General features: G+C 45.8%; 1 protein-coding gene across 1 annotated transcript; it reads right to left on the bottom strand.

Annotated features, from left to right (window-relative positions):
* Positions 1-793: 793 nt before the first annotated feature.
* LOC135881461 (pancreatic lipase-related protein 2-like) lies at positions 794-24,262 on the bottom strand. Its single transcript, XM_065408123.1, has 12 exons — positions 24,214-24,262; positions 21,960-22,114; positions 19,800-19,925; positions 12,914-13,048; positions 9,397-9,505; positions 7,416-7,532; positions 7,204-7,326; positions 5,604-5,719; positions 4,820-4,949; positions 4,371-4,482; positions 2,744-2,911; positions 794-857 (listed from the first exon to the last, which is right to left on the bottom strand). Exons 1-12 carry the CDS (start codon positions 24,260-24,262, stop codon positions 794-796), a joined length of 1,404 nt encoding a protein of 467 aa, XP_065264195.1.

Here is a 24,262-nt window from a genome sequence, read left to right as displayed (position 1 = left end):
GAGTCAAGGTCATGGCCCTGCTTCTTCTCCACAATCGCTAGCTGGGATAGTCAGGCCATTTAAGAGCAGCACACTGGCTGTGCCATCAGGAGCTTGGCAGAGTCCAGAGTGTCTCCTGGAGCTTCTACTAGGCTGGTGCATCTCTGTACTACCCTTAATGTAGAGCTGCGGCTTAATGCTACAGCTTAGCCCCATCGTTTTCTCCATAAGTGGGGAATATTTTACTTTGCGAAGTATTTGTGTGAGATTGCAGTGTATGATGGGTAGTTCTGACTTTCACTGAAATGGTGACTTGTTTTTGTGCGTGTCTGTTCTTACCTCATAAATATTGTGTATGTTAAGTGTAATGATGTATTTTAATGCATTAAAACAGCAAGGTAAACTGCATAGAGGTTTTCTGCATGTACTCCTGGTGTATGTTTAGGGCTGTTTTGAGATTTTGTGCCATCTAAACACATTAAAGAGAGAGAATCTTGCAAATGCAACACAGTGGAAAACATTTGTATTTGTCTGTGAGACTCTGTTTGGAAAGATTGTGTCAATATTACAATGTTTATCAGTGCACCTATATATGTACTCCCGTGGCTCCTGCCCCATCTCTTACAAGGGAAGTGGACTAGGATAAATGTAAACAATGACTTCTTGCTTGAAAAACCCATCAGCGTGTTTGCACAGAGCTGAGAAAACAAAGAAAACTACCTATTTAAGAATTATTTTCTATCAATAGCTGTGTGTGAAAACAACCCCAGAGAGAGGACAGATAACACAGCAACTATAGTTGATGGGATTTAATTTAACAAGGTGTAAGTAATTGTGGAATTCCATATTTCACGTTTCCATTGCCACAATATGTAGACCTGGGGGGGAAAAACAACCTGAGTCAATATTTCACTACTAATGGTTTTTTCAAAGGTGTGTAGGAACATTGGTTACATTTATTGGCTCATCTGATGCTGCCAGCCAAGACCCTGCTCTTCTGGGAGGAGGAGTACTCCACTTACATACCAGTAGTTCAGCCAAATAGTATAAAGGGGTGACAAGAATTGATGGAACACTATATATTTCCATCAGTGTGCAGTGCTTCATATTCAGAGCCACATTGTATGATAATCTTGATATAAATGGGTTTATCTGGGTAGTTCCAAACAGGAAGGAGCCTGTGTATACCCACTGATAAGTCTGTTTATGTTGATGTCCTGACCTATCTCTTGGAACAAAAATATGGTACAAGTTTTGTTTCCCTGATACCACTCCTGGAAATACCCTCCTTGAAAATAACACACCTGGGCGTGACTTGTACTAACTGGCTGTAGGGTGGTACTTGTAGAAAAGTCATGTCACAGAAATGGTAACCTTGGGGTTCTTTTAAAAAAAAATTATTTAACAAGTATTTATACAGCGTGTAATAAAGGAGTACCCTTTAATGCTCTGGGCGCCCTTGTCTATTCTTTTGGCCAAGCCAGGTGAAATCTAACACTCAGCTCTCTGGCATTTTCCTGTCTGCCTGTAACATGATCTCCCTGAAACCCCATATTGGACAAATTCCAAAAATTCAGGGAGTGTTCCAGGCATCAATAGGCACAACGCTGTTGATTTTGCTGCAAATCAGAGCGCCAGAAAAGCCTGATTCAATGGAAAATCAGGCCTGGTGCTGCAGGCAGAGGAATCACGCTGCAGGCAGAGGAATCTCACTGCCACCCTCTGCTGCTGCTGCCTAGACATATCAGAGGCAACAGCTTAACTTACTGTGTAGGTTGATTGTCTGTAGCCTGGGCTCCAACAGAAATAAGTTTCAGAGTAGCAGCCGTGTTAGTCTGTATCCGCAAAAATAACAGGAGTACTTGTGGCACCTTAGAGACTAACAAATTTATTAGAGCATAAGCTTTCGTGGGCTACAACCCAAGAAGTGGGTTGTAGCCCACGAAAGCTTATGCTCTAATAAATTTGTTAGTCTCTAAGGTGCCACAAGTACTCCTGTTATTTTAACAGAAATAAGAGAGCCTTACAGGGAGGGCTTGTGGGTGGGAGGAGAAAGCGGGTGCACAGAGATCCTGGCAGGAACTGGAGTGGAGATTCACAGAGACACTGGCATGGAGGGAGATGCAGGGCCCAGGGATGGTGGGTGCACAGAGACCCTAGAATGGGGGGAAATGAGGAGGGATGCGAAGAGACACTGGCATGTGGCAGAGAGGGGAATGTGAGCTACACAGAGCCCCTGGCATGGGGTAAGTGGTAGGGGGGAGCTGCACGAAGTAAATGAAATGGAGGGGGATGGGAGCTTGTGGGGGAGAATGGAGGGATGCAAGGAGCACCTGGTGTGTGCAATGAGCTCAGTTTACAGAAGCTACAAAGTCTGCACCCCCCACTCTAGAAATACACTGGATCAAACAGAAGCATCAGTCCCCCCGATCAACTTGAATACACAGCGATGACACGAACGACTGAAATCAATCGACCCCACACAGTGTCTCCAGAGCTGCTGTACTTCACTGTTGTGCACGCAGTTAAAATTGCTTTTTGGATGAAATCCATCTCCATGCAGAAAGCCAGCCTAATGCCTGGGCACCCTTGAGCTCCCATTTCAGCTCTGTTTGGAGGGTTTAAGTGGGACTGAAGTGGGCTTTGCCCTTGTATGCTAGCTCTATGCATAGGGGAGAATCTCACCCTTTAGGAGCAAACTGCAATGTCAAATTTGGCTCTTTTTATAAATGAATAACATGTAGTTTAAAACAAGTATACTTACACGTGTCCATCTTCTTCATTGATTATGTGGACCATTTCTGCTCCCAATCGGGCCCAAAGCAGACTCAATATATTCTTATTCCAGAGAAATTCAACTTTTGTAATATATCTTGGGTTAATTTCAACATCGACGTACTTTGTATAAATGCTACCTTGATGAAGGAGTCCACTGCAAATAGGAGAATGAGGAGAGTGACACTATCTGATATGGTCCAGGGGAAGGGTTTCTCAACCTTTTTCTTTCTGAGTCCCCTCCCATGTTATAAAAACTCCACAGCCCAACTGTGCCACTACTGTTTTTCTGCATATAAAAGCCAGGGCTGCTGTTAGATGGTAGTAAGCAGGGCTATTGCCGGGGGCACCGGGAAGCTAAGTTGCTCAGGCTTTGGCTTCAGCCCCTGGCGGTGGGGCTCAATGCCCCGGGTTGCAGTCCCATGCGGCAAGGCTTCAGCTTTCTGCCCTAGGCCCTAGCGAGTCTAACACCGGCCATGCTTGGCGGAAACCTCGTGGCCCCACAGAGAGCCCCAGACCTCTGGCTGAGAACCACTGGTCTAGGGGGCTGCTGAGCTAAGACAGGTTCTAAAGAACTTTCAGCATGTTGTCCTTATTTTTTATAACCCTTAGTAACTTTTTAATAATAATTATTTGTATTTCTGTAGTATCCCCTGTGCTAGATGCTGTATATACACAGAACAAAAAGATGGTGCCTGCCCCAAAGAGCTTGCAATCTAAGAGTAAAACAAGAGACAACATATGACGACAGACAGATGGGGGGAGTACAAGGAAACAATGAGACATTATTGGTCAGCTGGATGGGTTGTGATCTCAGCACACTGGTAGCTTAAACATTGTCAAGTTTTTTGTAGACATCGTGGGAGAAGAGAGTTTGAAGGAGGATACTGAGGTAGCTTTGTGGAGGTTTACAGGGAGCTCCTCCCAAGCATGAGGGGCAGCATGGGAGAAAACTTGAAGGTGAAAATTTAGCAAGTGGGAGATGGAGGCTGGCATCATGGGCTGAACAGAGGGGGGAGTTAGGTTGTGAAGGGCCATGCACCCCTTGCACCCTTCATCTAAAGGTCTCTGTGCTATTCTCACATTAATAAAGCTTTTTCATGTAGTCAAGATAGGTAGTATACCCAGTTTACAGATTGGGTAAACCAAGGCCCAGAGGTTAAGCAGCTTGCATGAGTTCATCTAGCAAGTCAGTGGCAGAGCAGGGAATCATGTAAGCATGTGGGAGTGAATATGCTAACAAGCTATCACAATGCTAGCATGGAAGTGGCTAGGCCAATGCCTGTGGCAAAGCTGCACACAATGCCCGGTGTGACCTGGATGGAAGTATGAACAATCTCTGTCTGAGCTGGCTGGAGCCTTCTCTCCAGGCAAATCAGACTCCCGAGTGCTTGTTAAATGTTACAGAGCCCAGGAAAAGGAATTGACTTCCATGCCCCTTCTCTAACCATTAGCCAATTCTCAGAAGCCTTGTCTGTTTTTATGTGTGTTAACTAACATGACTGCAACAATGAACAAACGTTTGTTGCTTGCAGCCTTTAAACATGACTTGCAAACAGAGGTGTGAATGAAATAGAGACATACTACAAAGCCTAGTCTTGTGCCATTGAACTTACCAGATAATTTCGTACTGCTTTGTGAACCCGTCTGTGCCATGGAAAACTATGTTTAGTTCCCCCCTCACTTTCTTCGTGCCAGACAGCTTGATAGATATTCGGTGGCTCCAACCTACACAACAAAACCAAATCAAAGTAGATTGCTGGCATTGTTTAGGTTCCTTACCTACCACAACCAGTGCCAATTCTCTTGTAAGTGTACTTTTACTGCTCTCGTTTGAAGAACAGGCAGCTCAAGAGTCTCAGCAAGAATGGACTTTGGTAAACCGTTTAGTGTTTTTCCTTGGTTGTCAGCAGCCTTATACTAGAGAGACATGGAAAACCACCACCATTCAGCTTCTCAAAGGTTTATAACAGCACAGCGAGTTTACAGCTTTAGATCATCTCATTTCAAACCCCCCTCTCTCCCCCCCATCTATTTGGCTAAATAATTACCCTTCTACACTTACTAGTGAAGGGTGGGTGTGCTCCTGTGTTTAAAAAATATTTTTGGTTTATTTTCTCCAGTTTAGCTGGATATTGATCAGCATAGTGACCCATCATTGGGCAGCCTTCTCTGGGACATGGGAAGCAGAGTCCCTAGGGGAAAATAAGAGCGTCTGGGTAATGTGGAATATTTTTCTTTTCATCCTAACTCTTGCAAGACTAAGGCTGAAAAGGTGGCCCTGATGTTACCAAAGCCTTGACCATTCCCTTCCCACGCTATTGAACCCCACTGCGTTTCAATGTCCTGTTTCTGATATCAGTTTCTTTTCTGATTATTTGTGCTTAACCATCTGAGGATGAAACAAACTATCTCTTTACCCGTAACAATGAGGGGTGCACTTAACTTCCAGGTGGTGATGGTCTGAACCCTTCCATTTCAAACACTACCTGTTTTTCAGCCTGAGATTTGTACAAAACGTATGCTAGCCGTAAACCTCCAATGGAACGTGTAGCATAGGAGACACCTGAGGTTTCACCTATCCCAGTGGAATCATCAGATACCCCGGATTCCGCCACTGGTACGGCGTGGGAGCCAGGGTCTATCTGTATCTATCCTGTCTCTTGCCTGCTCTCTACCAGCTGCATTGCTTTATTATTGTTGGAGCTTTGTTCTCCCCAAGTCCTGATCCCAGTCAGGCACTGGGAGAGCAGAGACACCCTAGCACCTGACTCTGTGTGTGATGTGTGCACATGAAAGTAGAGTTGTTAATGTTTGCAGCTCACCCATTCTTGGGCTGTTATGCTTACCAACTGGAAGAACTCGTATGTCCTGCAGGGATATCCAAGAAATCCATTGGGATAGAGGATACTTTGAAAATAAAACTGATGGCTGCGTGAATGATGGCATATAGGAGAATTGGCATCTGTTGAAACAAAATTATGAGTGTCTGTGAAACCATCTTCTATTACATTTGGCCACGTAGAGCAGGGGTGGTTTTTTCTCCTTTATAACATTAATAAAAATGCTGGCTGGAAGGATAGCATGGTCCTGTAGGACTTCTTAAGGGGAATGTTATGGGTTTCTGGTTTTCAATAGCATACGAGAAACTCGCTGCTTCAATTGACCAATGCATTGACTTCTCATAGCTGGAAAACTGGGTTCACACCTGCCTAAGATCTCTTGTGGATATTGATCCATGTTACAAGACAGCTACGCAACACAGTATCATTTTTTGTGTTGCAGCATGCCATAAAGCAGCAGTTCTCAAACTGTGGGTCGGGACCCGAAAGTGGGTCACAACCCCATGTTAATGGGGTAGCCAGGGCTGGCTTAGACTTCCTGGGGATGAAGCAGAAGCCCGAGCATCACCGCCCGGGGCTGAAGTCTGAGGGCTTTAGCCCTGGGCGTCTGGACTCAGATTACAGACCCCTGCCTGGGACCGAAGACCTGGGCTTCGGCTTTGTTCCCCTCCCCCCCCCCCCAGCAACCTGGGGCTCGGACTGGCTTAGGCTCCTGGGGTCATGTAGTAATTTTTATTGTTGAAAGGGGGTCGCGATGCAATGAAATTTGAGAACCCCTGCCGTAAAGAATGCAATTCAGATGAACTGAATAGAGTATAAGGGATCCACAAGCTTTGTGTCCACCATTCCAAGCCATGTGGAGAGGGGATTCTTTCCCCCTTCTCCTTGGAGATGTTCAGCCCAGCTCTTTGGCTCAAGTTGCTATAGGGAGGGGAGATGCACTCAGGCTCTGTGCCTTTGCTCAGTGCCTTGTGGGTGCTGGATGCAGCGTGGTGAGAGGTGTCACTTGCAGCCTCTATTCCAGGGATCGGCAACCTTTGGCACGTGGCCCATCAGGGAAAGCATCTCCCTTGACCCGCGCCGCTTCCTGCAGCCCACATTGGCCTGGGACGGTGAACCGCGGCCAGTGGGAGCCGCGATCGGCCAAACCTGTGGACGCGGCGGGTAAACAAACTGGCCGGGCCCGCCAGGGGCTTTCCCTGACGGGCTGCATGCCAAAGATTGCCGATCCCTGCTCTATTCCAAAGTGGGAGCTAGCGCTGCCCCAGTATAGGTATAGTCATGACCTTGTCCTCACCCTGGCCAGACACTTCCCATTACGACTGAAGCACTAAATGATCTCTGCCCCAAATCTTCAGTCAAATTATGGAAATTAAGGCTGATCCCACATCTTCTGTATAACCATTTCTCCCCTTACGCTACCTTCAGGCCATCATGGCTGTCATCTGGCCCTCATTGTTTCATGCTTTTTTTCCACCCATCATCAAATATGCAAAAACATTATTTTAAAAATAAAACCCTCAAAAAAGCTCCATTTGCCATGTTCAGAACTATAATATGAACAGACACTGTGAGTTAATGCTGCAGATGTTTGAAGTAGATTTACCTTCAGCGAAGACTCGACAATCTTTTTTAGTCACTGGAATAATTACATCATCGCATCCAGGCATAATACTTCCTCCATTTGGGTAAAAGTCAAGGTGGCCAGTGGTATTAACCATTCCAAGTCCTGAAATACATACATGACATGGTGAGTGCCTCAGTTAATTCAGTGTCAGGACTGTTGCTGCAAATGTTTGCTTGTATGTGGGACCTTACCTACAGTAGGAAATTGGGCAGCATTACTATGGATAACGTCAACAAATCTTGCATCCGTAGGGTCCAATCTGACTTTAGGCGGAGTGCCTTCAAAAAAGGGCCCAGCGGGGTCCAAGCCTAAAGAGAAACAAATTATTCACTGTTGGATTGGAAAAAAATTGTACGCATGTAGAGCATCAGTTTCAAATGAAGTATATACTACTCACCATGCATTAATGTAAACACGGGTTAGAACCCCAGGCCAGTGCACTGAACATTTTAATGTCATAAACATTTGTACAGTGTCAAAACACTTACAGAAGTCAGAATACTTCATAAAATGTAGTCACTCCAAGGAGAATGAAGCTTCGTTTCTCGTGATGGTCTATTGTTTTTTCCAAGTGATCTAGAAGTGAGTCTCAACTTCTGGAAGGCAGCCTTCCTGCAAACTCATCCCAGCGCAAGCAAAGTGCTATCGGTTAGTGTATAATGGTGTCATATTACCAAGGATGAGGAGGGATTTTAACACAATGATCCAGTTTCCTACATTTTCTGCTGGTGTGGAATGGAAAGACTAAAGAGTTTTTGATCAGTTATTTATTTGTATTTTAGTAGCACCCATTGGGCACAACTGTAATAGGTGCATTACAAATGCGAAGCGAGAGACAGTCCTTGCACAAAGGAGCTTGCAATCTAACTAGAGAAAGGAAGCATTATCATGATTATCCCCCTTTTACAGATGAAGGACTGAAGCACAGAGATTAAGTGACTTGCTCAAGGTCACACAAGAAGCCTTTCACAGAGCCAGGAACTGATCTATCCTAGTCCAGTGCCTTAATCACCGACCTCCTGTCACTAGCAGCAGTAACTACTACAAATGAATCTGGGGAAGTGAGGGGGAAAAAACAAAATACAACACAGGAATGCAGTTATAGCCTGTCTGGCTCTGCTGGTTGTGCCCACAAACCCTTAGCAGGGTCCAACAGCTGTACAGGGAGAACCACCTTCTCCCAATACTTGGACCTCCATCGTGGTTTAAAACAACAGCATGTGGTGCAATGGTGCTCCACTCTAGCAGGAACCCCTGGCTGTAAGAGAACATGGGAACTGTGCCACAGGCTCCTCCCACCCTAGGCAGAGCTAGTTTGGTGTCGGAGAGAGGTGAGGCTGTGACCGCCTCCTTCCGATACTCAGCTGGAGCAGTGCTTGTGCTCATGGAAGTGCAGGGATTGCTGTCGCGCTCTGCTGCTGTGCAGGTGCATGTAGGGGTGGGGAAAACCGAGAGACAGCACAGAAAAGTCTTCAGGGGACTTGTGTGGTTATTGCCTCTCAAAGGCCTGGGAAAAGGTCATTTAGTGGGATTGTAGCCTGTGTTCCCGCCTCACCTCTTAAACCCATTCAGAGCAAGACATATGTCTTAACAGTGGCCATTGGGAGACTCCTTGGAGGCAGAGTGTATCTGCCTTGTTAATAAGTCCCACCCCAATTCCCACTTCCACTGAAAGTATGTTAAGGAGAAACTTCAGCTTTACTTTGCAAATGGATTGTAAGACATGGGAAACTGTGTGTGGAGAGAAACTTGCCAGTCGTATCTCAGGTCATCATTTGCTTGAGACGACTAAAAATACAGATCTGCATAAGAATCCTCACTGTTGATATTTTAATACTGTTACTAAAGCAATACGGATAACATTATTGCATTTTCAGCTAACAAACACAACAATAAATGTTGAATATCTACCAGTATGCAGATGCACTAGTTTTTTTTATTTAAATATTTTGCTTACTCATGTTAACACCATAAAGAATGCATAGTGACGTCTATAGGAACAACACACAGAACGGGCTAAATTCCGCTGTGGCATAAGCAAGCACCACAACTCATTGAAGTTGGTGAAGATACAACCACTTATGCCTGTTTGGCTCAGTGGGTCCAGCTTTGCAAACTTCTTTCCTCTTAAAGAACATACCCTATAAAGTTCCATCTTAGTGAGTAGCCTACCGGTTATTCTTTTGATGCCTCGTATTCTTCTTCCCGCATCTCCTGCAGCATGTGCACCCAGACTATGGCCAATGATATGGATATGAGAAGGGCAGTATTGAAACATTTTCTGATGAGTTTTTGAAAACAAGAAAATAGAACATATGTATTTAAATGTCAAACACAGAAGATGCCTTATTTTCATAGATTTTACAGCCAGAAGGGACCATTGTGATAATAGTCTGATCTCTTGCATAACACTGGCCATAGGACTTCCCTATATTAATTCTTGTTTGAACTAGAACATTTTAGAAAAAATCCCATCTCGATTTAAAGATTTCCAGTGATGGAGAATTCATCACAACCTTTGGTTAGTTGGTCCAATGGTTAATTACCCTCACTGTTAAAAGTGGGCACCTTACTTCTAGTATGAATTTGTCTAGCTTCAGGTTCTAGCCACTGGATCTTGATATATCTTTGCCTGCTAGACTGAAGAGCCCTCTATCAAAATTCTGTTTCCCCCATATAGGTAATTATGTACTGTGATCCAGCCACCCTTTAAGCGTCTCTTTGGTAAGCTTGGATGTGATGAAATTTACCCGCCTCTGTGCTGAGGTACTGTACAAGGCCTATTCACCCCTTAGGTTTCACATGGCCCTAGAGGTTTAAGTGGAGATTAATTGGTGAATACACTCTGTCTAGGGGTGTATTTGACCCAAGGAGTTGCAACTTTTATGACACTGAAAGCAACAGTGACTAGTTGCCTGGAGTCCACACCTAACTTGCTTATGCATGTACCAGAATAAGTGCCTCCAGTCATATTTGCTTGTCTTCCTTGATAGAGGAACAGAAAAAACTTTGGCTACAGAATTTTCAAATGTTTTTACCTTTAAATGAAAGAATCCCAGGCTTTCAATTTACAATGTTACCCACGTTCCTTATAACTTTTGCCAATGATTTTAGTAGGTATCCATGCTAAGTTCAAACCAAATATCTCCTAATAATTCCTGTTAGCCGTTCATAAAGCCACATAAAGGTTTGATTTGCACGTGAATTGTTCAGTGGCAAAGTCCTGTTCCAGAGTTCTCACAAATACAGTCTTCATGGAAAACATACAATTTGTATTGTATAGGCGTAGGACATCTACACTGGAGATCCAGTATAATACAGTTGTCTCATATTCAGTCAGGCACAAAGGGAAAATATCTGGGTGTGAACTGTCTCTGCTGTGGATCCTTCAGTTGGTAGTCAATAGTTTGGCCTAGGTTGGGTTGAATTTTGTGCCAAACTCAGGGTTTTGAGCAATGGAAGTAGGCTATACAATTGATGGGAGAGAAATGCGTAAACCAAATTTAAAAAAAAAAAATCAATTTACAGCTTTATAAAGGTCTCAGAGGAAGAAACCAATCGGTGAAGAGAGAAAATGGTAAAAGCCCAAGAACCATGTATGCAGAGATTTCACTATGGCAGTATTTTCATTGTGGAGAAGCATGGGTGGGACAACAAACACTCCACAGTACAGCCATATTGAATGGAGAGAGGGACACACAAATTTCATGAGCAGCTGGGGCCTCCTTGTCCAAGGAAATGAGATGACTCTCTGTGGAAGGCAGGTCATTAAGTAACGGGGATCTTGTATAGGAAGAAGACTTGAGGCATAGGAACAAAGCCACCAGGCTGGAAATGATAAGGTCTGTCAGGCAACAAGTTTAGAGGGTACTCTCTTGAGATGCTAGTGTTTGCAAAACCTATTCTATGTCAGATGGAGCCTTAGGGTTGCCAACTTTCTAATTGCACAAAACCGAACATCCTAGCCCTGCCCCTTCCCTGAGGCCCTGCCCCTTCCAGAGGCCCCGCCTCTGCTCACTACATTCCCTCTCCCTCGGTGGCTTGCTCTCCCCCACCCCTCGCTCAGTTTCATTGGGCTGGGGCAGGTGGTTGGGGTGTAGGAGGGAGTGAGGGGTCTGGCTGGGGGTGCAGGATCTGGAGTGGGGCCGGGGCTGAGGGGCTTGGGGTGCAGGAGGGGTCTCCAGGCTGGGGGGAGGGGCCGAGGGATTCAGAGTGTGGGATGGGGGCTGTGAGTTGAGGCAGGGAGTTGGGGTGTGGGCTCTAGCTCGGGGTGCAGATTCTGGGGTGGGGCTGGGGATGAGGGGTTTGGGGGTACAAGAGGAGGCTCTGGGTTTTGGGGGGCTCAGGGCTGGGGCAGGGGGTTGGGGCTCAGGGTTGGGGCACGGGCTTACCTCAGGTGACTCCCCGTCAGCGGCAGAGCGGGGCTAAGGCAGGCTCCTTGCCTGTCCCGACACCGCGTTGCGCGTGCCCCGGAAGTGGCGAGCAGGTCTGGTGCTAGTATGCGGTGGGGTAGGAGGCTCTGCACACCACTCTCGCTCACAGGCACTGCCCCCCAGCTCCTATTGGCCAGTTCCTGGCCAATGGGCGTGCAGAGCCAGTGCTAGGGGCAGGGGCAGCGTGCGGAGCCCCATGGCCCACCCACCTAGGAGCCGGACCTTCTGGCTGCTTCCGGGGCGCAGCGCGGTGCCAGAACAGGTAGGGACTTGCCTGCCTTAGCGCTCAGCACTGCCGACCGGACCCTTAACAGCCTTGTTGGCGGTGCTGACAGGAGCCGCCAGGATCCCATTTCGACCGGGTGTTCCGGTCGAAAACCGGACACCTGGTCATCCTAGATGGAGCCTTGGCCAAAACTTTCAGACATAGATGTCTAATGTGTGGCATCTAAATCCACATGTATTTAGCTAAACAAATGCCCTGATTCTCAGAGGTACTGAGCATCCACAACTCTATTCAAAGTCCATGTGAGCTGCAAGTGTCAACACTTTTTTGTAAATCAGCCACTTTGATTTAAGTGCCTAAGTTTGAAACTCTTTCCTCTTGTGTCAGACAGAGACTGGGGACTGGCAGCAGAGGCAGGACAAGACGGTTGTTAAGAGGGAAACCCCGGGATAATTCTGAGGATCTGTTGTGCCAGGAAGTAACAAAGTCAGAACTAGAAGACTTAAGAGTGTTTATATCCTGTAGCCAGACATCAGAAACTGAAGTCCAGCAGTATTAAGTGAACCTCTGGACCATTCCCAGCCACTGTTTGCTTTGGGAATGAATTGCTAAATTGAGAATGTAACTCTATCTCAAGCATAAGTATGTATTCCTAACAAGTATTTACTAATCACTTTAAGAGTCATGTTGGTGCCTCCCTTGCAGTGAATATACAAATACAGTTGAGAAAACAAAGAAATATTGCCACCTACTGGTCTTTTAAGTTAATTAGTCACTTCTATCATATTACTGTACTATCCTTAGGACATATCTTAGTACCATTTGTGGCTGTGTGAGGTATCCCCATTTTGCTGGTTCTCAACTAGCTGCTGTGTTCTGCACTTCCCAAAACATTAACTTTTTGAATCATACTTTTGTGACCACAAGAAAATAAGATCAGAGCACAAAGACACCGGTTACATAAACCCATTATGCTCATGTGAATCTTAGCTTTAAAAAGTAACTTAAAATTCATAATACATTTTTTTACCATAAGAGTATTTATGAAATAAGCAATCTCAGCCCCAACAACACGGATGTTGTTCACTGCACTGATGTATATGCCTTTTGCACCATCTGCCCAGTCCACGGCAATGCAGTTCACATCTTCCACTTCCACTAGCAGCTAGTGTGTAAACAGAAAACAAAGAATTTATGAAAGCATACAGTAAAATACTGATTCAACTTAAACCTAAATGAACCGTTAAGTAAATTGAGCACTTGGGTTGCTTGTTGTTTACAAAGGACAGCATTTTACTACAGCAATTACACACATTAATATGGGTCTTCTCATGAATCACAATCTGATGAAAACTTTGACATTCATACAAACAGATGTCTGAACTTTAAAAAAGCACAATCAAAATATTTTTTTCAATTTTTGTCACCATAAACACTTATTTCAGATCAGAACTATAAACTGATTTATTGCAGTATACAATTTCTGACTGTTTCATTTAGTCTCTTCTGTAAACAGTTTAATGAAACCATTAATTTTTAAAGCTCTCTCTTCAATTCTGAAAAAGGCAACCAAGAGTGAGGGGCTCAGAACTGAGTGGGAGGTTTTTACAACAGCACGTAAAGCTAAAAGCCTGGTGACTTCCACACTGGAAGCTTACAAAAGTCAGGGATATTGCTCTCTAATTTCCCATCATAACTCACTATTTACTATAATAAGTGTGCAAACATGAAGGTGTGCACTGTGCTTATATAGTCTGTCCTCTTCACAAGGCAGTATGTCTGTGCTGACCCATGACTCATGCCTTAGAGGATTCCTTCCCCGCTTCCTATTTTGCTCCATGGGACCAGTAATTAGATGCTGGTGGATTACTACCAACAGTTCAGCTGCTCTGCTTAGAGGAGCCAAGGCTCCACTTCCTGCTCAGGGGTGGACGGGGGATAGCAGCGCATAGAGTGCCAGTTTACCACTTTACGAAAGAGGAGCGTCCATGTACCAGCAATGCAGATACAGGTGAGCAACCATTTTCATGTTCTCTCCACAGGTACTAATGCGGAAAGTGGACTAGATGATACATCTGAGGGAAGGCAGCAGAAGGAGACTCCACCGATTGGAAGGCATGAGATGCACTGTCCTAGGGATGGGGGGTTCCATGACCACCGCTCCCAAGAGAAGGAGGTGAGTGGTGGTGGTCGGGGACTCCCTCCTCAGGGGGACTGAGTCATCTATCTGCCACCCTGATCGGGAAAACCGAGAAGTCTGCTGCTTGCCAGGAGCTAGGATTCACGATGTGACAGAGAGACTGTCGAGACTCATCAAGCCCTCGGATCGCTACCCCTTCCTGCTTCTCCACGTGGGCACCAATGATACTGCCAAGAATGACCTTGAGAGGATCACTGCAGACTACATGGCTCTGGGAAGAAGGATAAAGGAGTCTGAGGTGCAAGTGGTGTTCTCTTCCATCCTCCCTGTGGAAGGAAAAGGCCTGGGTAGAGACCGTCGAATCGTGGAAGTTAATGAATGGCTACGCAGGTGGTGTCGGAGAGAAGGCTTTGGATTCTTTGACCATGGGATGGTGTTCCAAGGAGGAAGAGTGCTAGACAGAAATGGGCTCCACCTAACGAAGAAAGGGAGGAGCATCTTCACAAACAGGCTGGCTAACCTAGTGAGGAGGGATTTAAACTAGGTTCACCGGGGGAAGGAGACCAAAGCCCTGAGGTAAGTGGGGAAATGGGATACCGGGAGGAAGCACGAGCAGGAGAGCGCAATTTCTCATAATGAGAAAGCAGGACGACCAGCGAGTTATCTTAAGTGCCTATACACAAATGCAAGAAGCCTGGGAAACAAGCAGGGAGAATTGGAAGTCCTGGCACAGTCAAGGAACTATGATGTGATTGGAATAGCAGAGACTTGGTGGGATAACTCACATGACTGCAGTACTGTCATGGATGGATATAAACTGTTCAGGAAGGACAGGCAGGGCAGAAAAGGTGGGGGAGTTGCACTGTATGTAAGAGAGCAGTATGACTGCTCAGAGCTCCGGTTTTCTCCAGAAACTGCAGAAAAGCCTGAAAGTCTCTGGATTAAGTTTAGAACTGTGAGCAACAAGGGTGATGTCGTGGTGGGAGTCGCTATAGACCACCAGACCGGGGGATCAGGTGGACGAGGCTTTCTTCCGGCAACTAACAGAAGTTACTAGATCACAGGCCCTGGCTCTCATGGGAGACTTCAATCACCTGATATCTGCTGGGAGAGCAATACAGCGGTGCACAGAGAATCCAGGAAGTTTTTGGAAAGTGTAGGGGACAATTTCCTGGTGCAAGTGCTGGAGGAACCAACTAGGGGCAGAGCTCTTCTTGACCTGCTGCTCACAAACCGGGAAGAATTAGTAGGCGAAGCAAAAGTGGATGGGAACCTGGGAGGCAGTGACCATGAGATGGTTGAGTTCAGGATCCTGACACAAGGAAGAAAGGAGAGCAGCAGAATTCGGACCCTGGACTTCAAAAAAGCAGACTTTGACTCCCTCAGGGAACAGATGGGCAGGATCCCCTGGGAGAATAACATGAGGGGGAAAGGAGTCCAGGAAAGCTGGCTGTATTTTAAAGAATCCTTATTGAGGGAGCAGGAACAAACCATCCCGATGTGTAGAAAGAATAGTAAATATGGCAGGCGACCAGCTTGGCTTAACAGTGAAATCCTTGCTGATCTTAAAAACAAAAAAGAAGCTTACAAGAAGTGGAAGACTGGACAAATGACCAGGGAGGAGTATAAAAATATTGCTCAGGCATGCAGGAGTGAAATCAGGAAGGCCAAATCACACTTGGAGTTGCAGCTAGCAAGAGATGTTAAGAGTAACAAGAAGGGTTTCTTCAGGTATGTTAGCAACAAGAAGAAAGTCAAGGAAAGTGTGGGCCCCTTACTGAATGAGGGAGGCAACCTAGTGACAGAGGATGTGGAAAAAGCTAATGTACTCAATGCTTTTTTTGCCTCTGTCTTCACGAACAAGGTCAGCTCCCAGACTACTGCACTGGGCAGCACTGCATGGGGAGGAGGTGACCAGCCCTCTGTGGAGAAAGAGGTGGTTCAGGACTATTTAGAAAAGCTGGACGAGCACAAGTCCATGGGGCCGGATGCGCTGCATCCAAGGGTGCTAAAGGAGTTGGCAGATGTGATTGCAGAGGCATTGGCCATTATCTTTGAAAACTCATGGCGATCGGGGGAGGTCCCAGATGACTGGAAAAAGGCTAATGTAGTGCCCATCTTTAAAAAAGGGAAGAAGGAGGATCCGGGGAACTACAGGCCAGTCAGCCTCACCTCAGTCCCTGGAAAAATCATGGAGCAGGTCCTCAAGGAATCAATTCCTGATCACTTTCTTCTCCTCTAAGTGCTTCAGAACAGTCAGCGTGGATTCACCAAGGGCAAGTCATGCCTGAGTAACCTAATTGCCTTCTATGACGAGATAACTGGCTCTGTGGATGAGGGGAAAGCAGTGGACGTGTTATTCCTTGACTTTAGCAAAGCTTTTGATACGGTCTCCCACAGTATTCTTGCCAGCAAGTTAAAGAAGTATGGGCTGGATGAATGGATTATAAGGTGCATAGAAAGCTGGCTAGATCGTCGGGCTCAACGGGTAGTGATCCATGGCTCCATGTCTAGTTGACAGCCGGTATCAAGTGGAGTGCCCCAAGAGTCGGTCCTGGGGCCGGTTTTATTCAATATTTTCATTAATGATCTGGAGGATGGTGTGGACTGCACCCTCAGCAAGTTTGCAGATGACACTAAACTGGGAGGAGTGGTAGATATGCTGGCGGGTAGGGATAGGATACAGAGGGACCTAGACAAATTAGAGGATTGGGCCAAAAGAAATCTGATGAGGTTCAGCAAGGACAAGTGCAGAGTCCTGCACTTAGGATGGAAGAATCCCATGCACGTCTACAGACTAGGGACCAAATGGCTAGGCAGCAGTTCTGCAGAAAAGAACCTAGGGGTTACAGTGGATGAGAAGCTGGATATGACTCAACAGTGTGCCCTTGTAGCCAAGAAGGCTAACGGCATTTTGGGCTGTATAAGTAGGGGCATTGCCGGCAGATCGAGGGACGTGAGCATTCCCCTCTATTCGACATTGGTGAGGCCTCATCTGGAGTACTGTGTCCAGTTTTGGGCCCCACACTACAAGAAGGATGTGGAAAAATTGGAAAGATTCCAGCAGAGGGCAACAAAAATGATGGGGGCTGGAACACATGACTTATGAGGAGAGGCTGAGGGAACTGGGATTGTTTAGTCTGCAGAAGAGAAGAGTGAGGGGGGATTTGATAGCTGCTTTCAACTACCTGAAAGGGGGTTCCAAAAAGGATGGTTCTAGACTGTTCTCAGTGGTAGCAGATGACAGAACAAGGAGTAATGGTCTCAAGTTGAAGTGGGAGAGATTTAGGTAGCATATTAGGAAAAGCTTTTCACTAGGAGGGTGGTGAAGCACTGGAATGGGTTACCTAGGGAGGTGGTGGAATCGCCTTCCTTAGAGGTTTTTAAGGTCAGGCTTGACAAAGCCCTGGCTGGGATGATTTAGTTGGGGATTGGTCCTGCTTTGAGCAGGGCGTTGGACTAGATGACCTCCTGAGATCCCTTCCAAGCCTGATATTCTATGATTCTATGCCTAGACCCAAGGTTTGGGGAGGAGATTCAGGGGTTTGTGGGGTTCTTACCCCTCTCATTCCTCTCAGCAGGTACATGGACCACATTGTAGCCTGGCCTTTTTTGTATTCAATGGGTGAACGTAAATTTGAGTCATATCCTGTATAACATGAGACAGCGAGAGACACTGTATGGCGATCTCTTATTTTTTCCATTTTAAGGTTAGTATTTTGCATCAAGAGACAGTATAAAACAGCCTCCACTGAGAGGGCACTGAAATATTTAGGTTCAGTTCTCTGCTGTGTATTGACTTTTCAAGATATTTTTGGTTGTGGGTTGTTTATTTTTCCTAAACGTCTAAGATGATTCCAGTAATTGCGAGTAGAGCTGGTTGGAAAATATTTTCCTCCAGAAAATTTCAAATTTTCACTGAAAAACTGACCATTTTAATTCAGAAAAGTTTTATTTTCTGAAAACTCAAAATATCCCTTAGAGAACTGATACTTTTCACAAAAAGTCATTTTGTCAAAAGTCCAATTTTCCATTGAAAAACAGTTTTGATGGTGAATTTTCTACCTGCCTTAACTGAGAGTTCTGGGTATGAATTGTGTGCTAAATCAGGCCAGCATATTGGAATTACTGTAGATTTTAGCCTTCACATGCTTTATTCCTTCAGAAGGATCTACTGAACAGCTAACTAACCTTTGGATAAAGATTTTTTTAACTTTTAAATTTAAGTTTTCAGTTTTGCAAACAAGCATTGTTGAGTACAAGAAATGTGTGTGTCTATACACACACACTCTCTCTCTCTCTCTCTTTAGTTTTAAAATTCGTCCTCTCTTCTGAATAGGGAGTAGTAAGTAACAAGACCATCTGTTAGCTTCAGCACAGTTAACCAAACCACAAGGAGCAAAATAGTTATTAAGGCAATGTCTACATTAGCACTTGTCGGTAAAACTTTTGTCGGTCAGGGGTGTGAAAAAAACACACCCCTGACCGACATACGTTTCAACCACAAAAGCGCTGGTGTGGACTGTGCCGTGTCGGCTGGAAAGAGCTCTCTCCTGTTAGCATAGAGTGGCAACACAGGAGACCTTACAATGGTGCAGCTGTAGCGGTACAGCTGTGTGGCTGTAAGGTCTGTAGTGGAGACATTGCCTAAGTTTCAATATCTGAATGCTTGGAACAGTGTAGGCTTGGCATGAGACCAAAATAAAATAAAACACCGTCTCCATTAGAATAAAAATCCAACTTCTCAGGCGAATTTGCTAAGATCCCAATACTACAAAGACTTCCACATGTGCTTCATTTTACTCTCTCTGAGTGGGCCCATTACTCACAGTGTGTAAAGTTAAGCAGGCGTGTAAGCCTTCATAACATCAGGGCCTAAGGTATTATCTACTTCCTGGTTACGCAACGGTTAGGTTGATCCTGAGTATAAACGGATTTCCCCTGGAGCCTCGTGCCAGAGGCTCTCTCTGCTTTTGCAGATCGGTGTTTGTTGAGGCCCAGACTTTTCTCGTTTTATTTTGCTGAGTAGGAGTCCTCCTTTGGGAAGAAGAGTTTCTTTTTCTCTGTATATATGTGCACATATCATTGCTTTCCATTCATTTGTCCAAAGTAGAATTTACTCCGTTAGACTGATGGACATAAGGAGCCAAAATAATTCTGTGTGACTGGGGCTACATTTTCAGGGCTGGCTTGTGTCAGTGGTGATGGCAGAGGGATAGTCTCCTCCAGCTGAGAGGTGGCGTAGAACTCAGAGGACTAGGGTTCTATTCCAGGCTCTGCCACCAGTCTGCTGGATAACCATGGGTAAGTCACTTTGCATCTATGTGCCTCATTTTACCCATCTGTTAAATGGGAATAATGACACTGGCTGCCTTTGTAAAGCGCTTTGACATCTATGGATAAAAGGAACTATATAAGAGCTAGGTATTAGTATTGTTACCTCCCTCAACCACCCAGGGAGGAGTGGATGCCACAAGAAGTATAGGTTTTTCTTCCAAAGCTGGACTATTACAAAACATATGCACAACCTTAAACCCAACCCTGCATTCTCATTTCCTGTGAAAGCCATATGGAATGTACAGTCCAATTCACTCCCACACCCACATTCATTAAAAGGGCGAGGTGATTATTAAAGTTGTTACATTTTGGTTAGCACCCCTTGCCCATTAGTAACATCAAGTGGTTGTCAAAATGCAAGCTTAATACTAGTGTTTAAGAAACAGCGATTGAATGTGGCTGCAGTTAAAGTTGGAAATTGTAGGATATTCTCTCATACCAAGCACATCTCTACCACCCAGCCACGTTTTCCGGTGCTCATGAATCCATGAACAATGAAGCGTGTTTTCCTATGTGAGCAGAAATATGAGTCTTTGATAGTTGAGGAATGTATTGCAGAGATCACCTGTTTTGAGCAAAAACAACAGTAATAATCATCATCCTCTATTTTGTCATCCTCCAACTCTTCTTAGCTAGGAAATAAAAACAAAATATGGTCCAGATCGTCCCTTATATAGGATGCTATCTTCACTCCTGGAAACCCATGGGTCTCATTGGCTCCCCACAGCTCCCTATCTCTCTAACCCCAGTTGCAGCATAGCTCCTGCACTGTCCCTGCTGCTCCAAACTATTCCTCTCTGTGTACAAAGAGCTCTTTATACAGAGCCAACCAGTATAAGTTAATCACAATGAGCAATACCTCACTGAGTATCCTCCAATGCCAGCCTCCCAGCTGCTGCCTGCCCCCTTACTGACCTAACTCCTGACTCCCCAATACTGCAGTGCAACTGAAGAGTGGCTTTGGGAAATCACAGGGGATGGAATCATTGAGGTCACTTCCCTCTCCAAATATGCGGTACAGCTCCGTGCTAGGGGCAGTAGTGGAGGCCCGCTGTACATTCATTTAGTTATGGCCCTTTCTTCTGCTGCCAGAATGATCTCTAACCCTCAGTCTAACTTTTTAAACTAATGCTGGGTCTCTGCTCTGGGTGAGTGGAGAGAGTGGGACTCTGAAGCATTCCACGGCGATGTCCCTACGAGCTTAGTTTGAGTCATTTCTATTCAATGCAGGTTGAGCTGCTGGGCAATAATACAAGGTACGTGCTACCTGATTTAATGTATTGGATAGCAGTAATGTTTTGTGTAACCCACTGGTGAATGTATGCTACATGTCCTCTCATAGCTCTGGCTTTAATAGCTCCTGTCTTTACCTTTTGAGGTGCCGTGTTGGCCAAGATGGTGGCTGTCACATTTACACCGCCACAGCTTGTTGCATTTTTTATGTTCATGCATAACACAAAAGGCAAAATGTTCAAAAGCTCCTAAATTCCATTTTTAGAAGAGTCTTAGGCTCCTAAGTCTCACTGAAAGTCAATGGGACTTAGGCTCCTAAGTGTCTAAGTCATTTTTCTACGTCACTTAATTTTTTTGGGAAAATGTGACCTCCTGGGCATGTCTCACTTCCACCCCCAAAGTGATTTAGTTCTGGCTCAGTGGGATGGCACCAGTACGGCCGTGTCCATGGGGCAGCAGCAATAGTGCTGGCTTACTCACGCTGCTCCACTGCCTCCCCCCGTTCTGCAGGGATGAGATGGCCGTTCATTCTCCATGCCCGTTCAGTTTTTGGCTTTTGCTGAAATTGCCAACAAGGGCACCGGTTAGGGTGGTGGTTTGTATGATGAAGGCAGCTGTGTTCTGGGGAAATGGACTGAGACCACAGACTTCACATAGGCCACCACAGAGAAATAATCTTCATTTGAAGCTGAACTTGGCTGCAGTGGCTACAGGTATTAAAACATGAAAGGCTCCTTTTCCCCTTGCAAGTTCCCCAAGCCATTCAGTTCCCCTCAATTCCACTTCTTCACTAATCTTCCCTTACTGGCTGCATATTTGAGTTTAAAATTATGTTGGCTTTAAAAGGCAGCATGGGCTGGAGGAATGAACACAGCATTGGGAGTGAGGAGCCTAATTCTGGCTCTGCTCTGGACTTTCTACATGGTTTTTGGCAAATCATATCACCCCTGCCTCAGTTTCCCCATCAGTAAAATGATGATGCTAGCTCTCCTATCTGTCAGGGGTGATTGAGCACCTAGAGCACTGCATAAATGCTACTGACTATTAAAACATGTCTCCCAGTTTTCCTCAGAGAATTAAATGTGTTACAAATAACAGTAGTGTGCAGCATTCCCAGTTCTTTGCACAGGAAAAGTGCCAGAAAAAGGTTTCATTTGTTTGGTTCATTTTTTCAGTTTGTGCATGAAAATATTTCAGTTTTTACCCCAGTGACTTTAACCTCTGTTAGTTACTGCATCTAACAACAACCTGACTCTTTATTTCCTGACTCAGTTTCTCATGGTGAGTGACACGCTCTTCCTACGGAGCTAGTGAACATTGGCAGGTGTAATTAATTTTTAATATTAAAATAGAGATAGGTTCTCACTTGAGAGTTATTTCTAGTTTCTTTAGTGTAAAGGGTGAAGCTGATGTTCATACTCTCTGGAGAGTCGGGTAAACCTGCCAGAAATCTCCCTGGTATTCCAGCCCATGGCGGGTTATCTGAAAAGCAGCCAAGTCGTCGGTAGCAAACTTTTTCGCCTGCAGCATACAAAGCAAATCATTAGTATTTTGGAATCCATTACAGTTAGATGGTGCATTGGAAGCGGCAACAACTTTAAAAGAAGCAGACGCTGGGCTTTGGTTTTATGATTAATTTTGAAGTCCAGATTCTTTCTGTCCATATTAGCTAATGCAGATAATAGAGAATAGATGTTAGTGGCTCATCAAACATAATGAAAGACCAGGATACTCTTGTGCCAACTTTTTTCGTTAGGGTTGTAGAATCCTCATACAAAAGTAAAAAACAGATTTAAAAAAAATGTGTGCTGGTGTCACTACTGCCAGCTCCTGACTCAAAAGCAGCAAGTGTATATGTCACCGTTCCCAGGTTAACCGCATCTCTCACCCTCCCTGGTCTTCGTGAGGGCACCCCACTTAAGTCTCAGGCTCTAGCCGTCACCTTTATTGGATTGGGATCCTGTGATCTACTCCCTCTGGACCAGGAAAGTAGCCTGCAGACTCCTGCAGTTCTCTGTGATCACCTCAGCAGAACTGCCTTCCCATCAGCACCTGTTCTCTCCGGTGCAATGCCAGGGTGAGCAGCCAGCTCTCATGGAACACATTACTATTTATTCAGAGCAAAAGCATTTCAGAGAAAACATAAAAACAATAAACAGCTTCTACGCATGCCTCGCTTACCAGCTGTCACCCATCTTCCACATAGAGACCCTGATAGGACTAAAGTACTTCGGGCCCTTTCACAGCACCTGTCTCTCGGGGTCGCAGTCTCATGTCAGTTCTTGGACTGACTGTGAGTGACCCTCCCCTCTGATCAGGGCTGTCACTTGATACAGTTTCAAGTCCTTTGTATTAGGCTTCTTGAACCAGGTCGAACTAGCATATGTTATTTCTCCAGGGCCAAAACTTCAAAAGTCTGGTTACTTGAATTTTTTCAGCATTGGGAATTGCTCCCTACTGAGTTTAGCTCCTGCAGGATGCACCTTTTAGCTCACCTGTTGAGTCACTCCAGCTAGCCATCCCATGAAGATACATGCAACATTTATAAAGTTAATACAATATCAAGCAATTATAATCTTTGAATATTCCCTGTTTCTAAAGTATGGCATCTCTCTCAGTATATGTCTAGGAGTCAGGGCCGGTGGAAGGATGTTTCGCGCCCTAGGCTAAACTTCCACCTTGTGCCGTCCCCGAGCCCCCGCCCTGAGGTGCCCCCTCCCGCGGCAGCTCCCCCCCTCCGCCCTGAGGCGCCCCCCCGCGGCAGCTCCCCAACCCCCACCCTGAGGCACCCCCCCCACCACAGCTCACCCCTGTCCTGCCTCCTCCCCGAGCACACTGTGGCTGCTTCACTTCTCCCGCCTCCCAGGCTTGCGGCGCCAATCAGCTTAGGCGCCGCAAGCCTGGGAGGCGGGAGAAGTGAAGCAGCCACGGCGTGCTCGGGGAGGAGGCGGGGCAGGGGTGAGCTGGGGCGGGGAGTTCCCCTGCGTGCCGCCCCCCCCCCCCCCCCGCTGCAGGCGGCCCTACCCGCGCTCCACTGCCCCAGCTCCCTCCGCCTAAATGCCGGCAGCGACCGGGGCGGCCGAAGATCCGGCCGCCGCAGTCGCTGCCGAAGAAAATGGCGCCCCCCAAATCCTAGCGCCCTAGGCGACCGCCTAGGTTGCCTAAATGGTTGCACCGGCCCTGCTAGGAGTGGAGATTCCCCCTCTCCCCCCCGTAAGAGTTCTGAAGGAATTTATCACAAAATCCTGAGCACTTATTTCCTTTGACTTTTCTGTTCATCTCAAACACTGTTCATCCCATTGAACACTCCTTCTACTGCGCTGCTCCTGGGAAACCGTGCTCACGTGTAAAATAAGTATGTCCATAGGACTTTGCAGAATCAGGGTCTAAAGGTGAACACAGGGTCTATGCATTGCTTGAGCTCTTATAATAGAACTTAAGTGGTGCACAGGCCTTTTGCTAGTTCTCGGCACCAAGTGAACTGCATCATAAATCACATAGAATAAACTGAGTGCAGAGGAAAACGAATTTCCATTGTACTTACATTCATTTTTTATTTCATTTGAACATGACTAAATTCAACATGTTTGGTGCAGTTATTTATAAATATTGTATCTCACCTGCTGTTGGGTCCAGCAGATAAAGTGCAGCAAGCCAAATTCCAATCAT

The sequence above is a fragment of the Emys orbicularis genome, chromosome 7 (genome assembly GCF_028017835.1).
Source record: "Emys orbicularis isolate rEmyOrb1 chromosome 7, rEmyOrb1.hap1, whole genome shotgun sequence".
In the NCBI taxonomy this organism is placed as follows: Eukaryota; Metazoa; Chordata; order Testudines; family Emydidae; genus Emys; species Emys orbicularis.
This window is presented reverse-complemented; position numbering and strand designations above follow the sequence as displayed.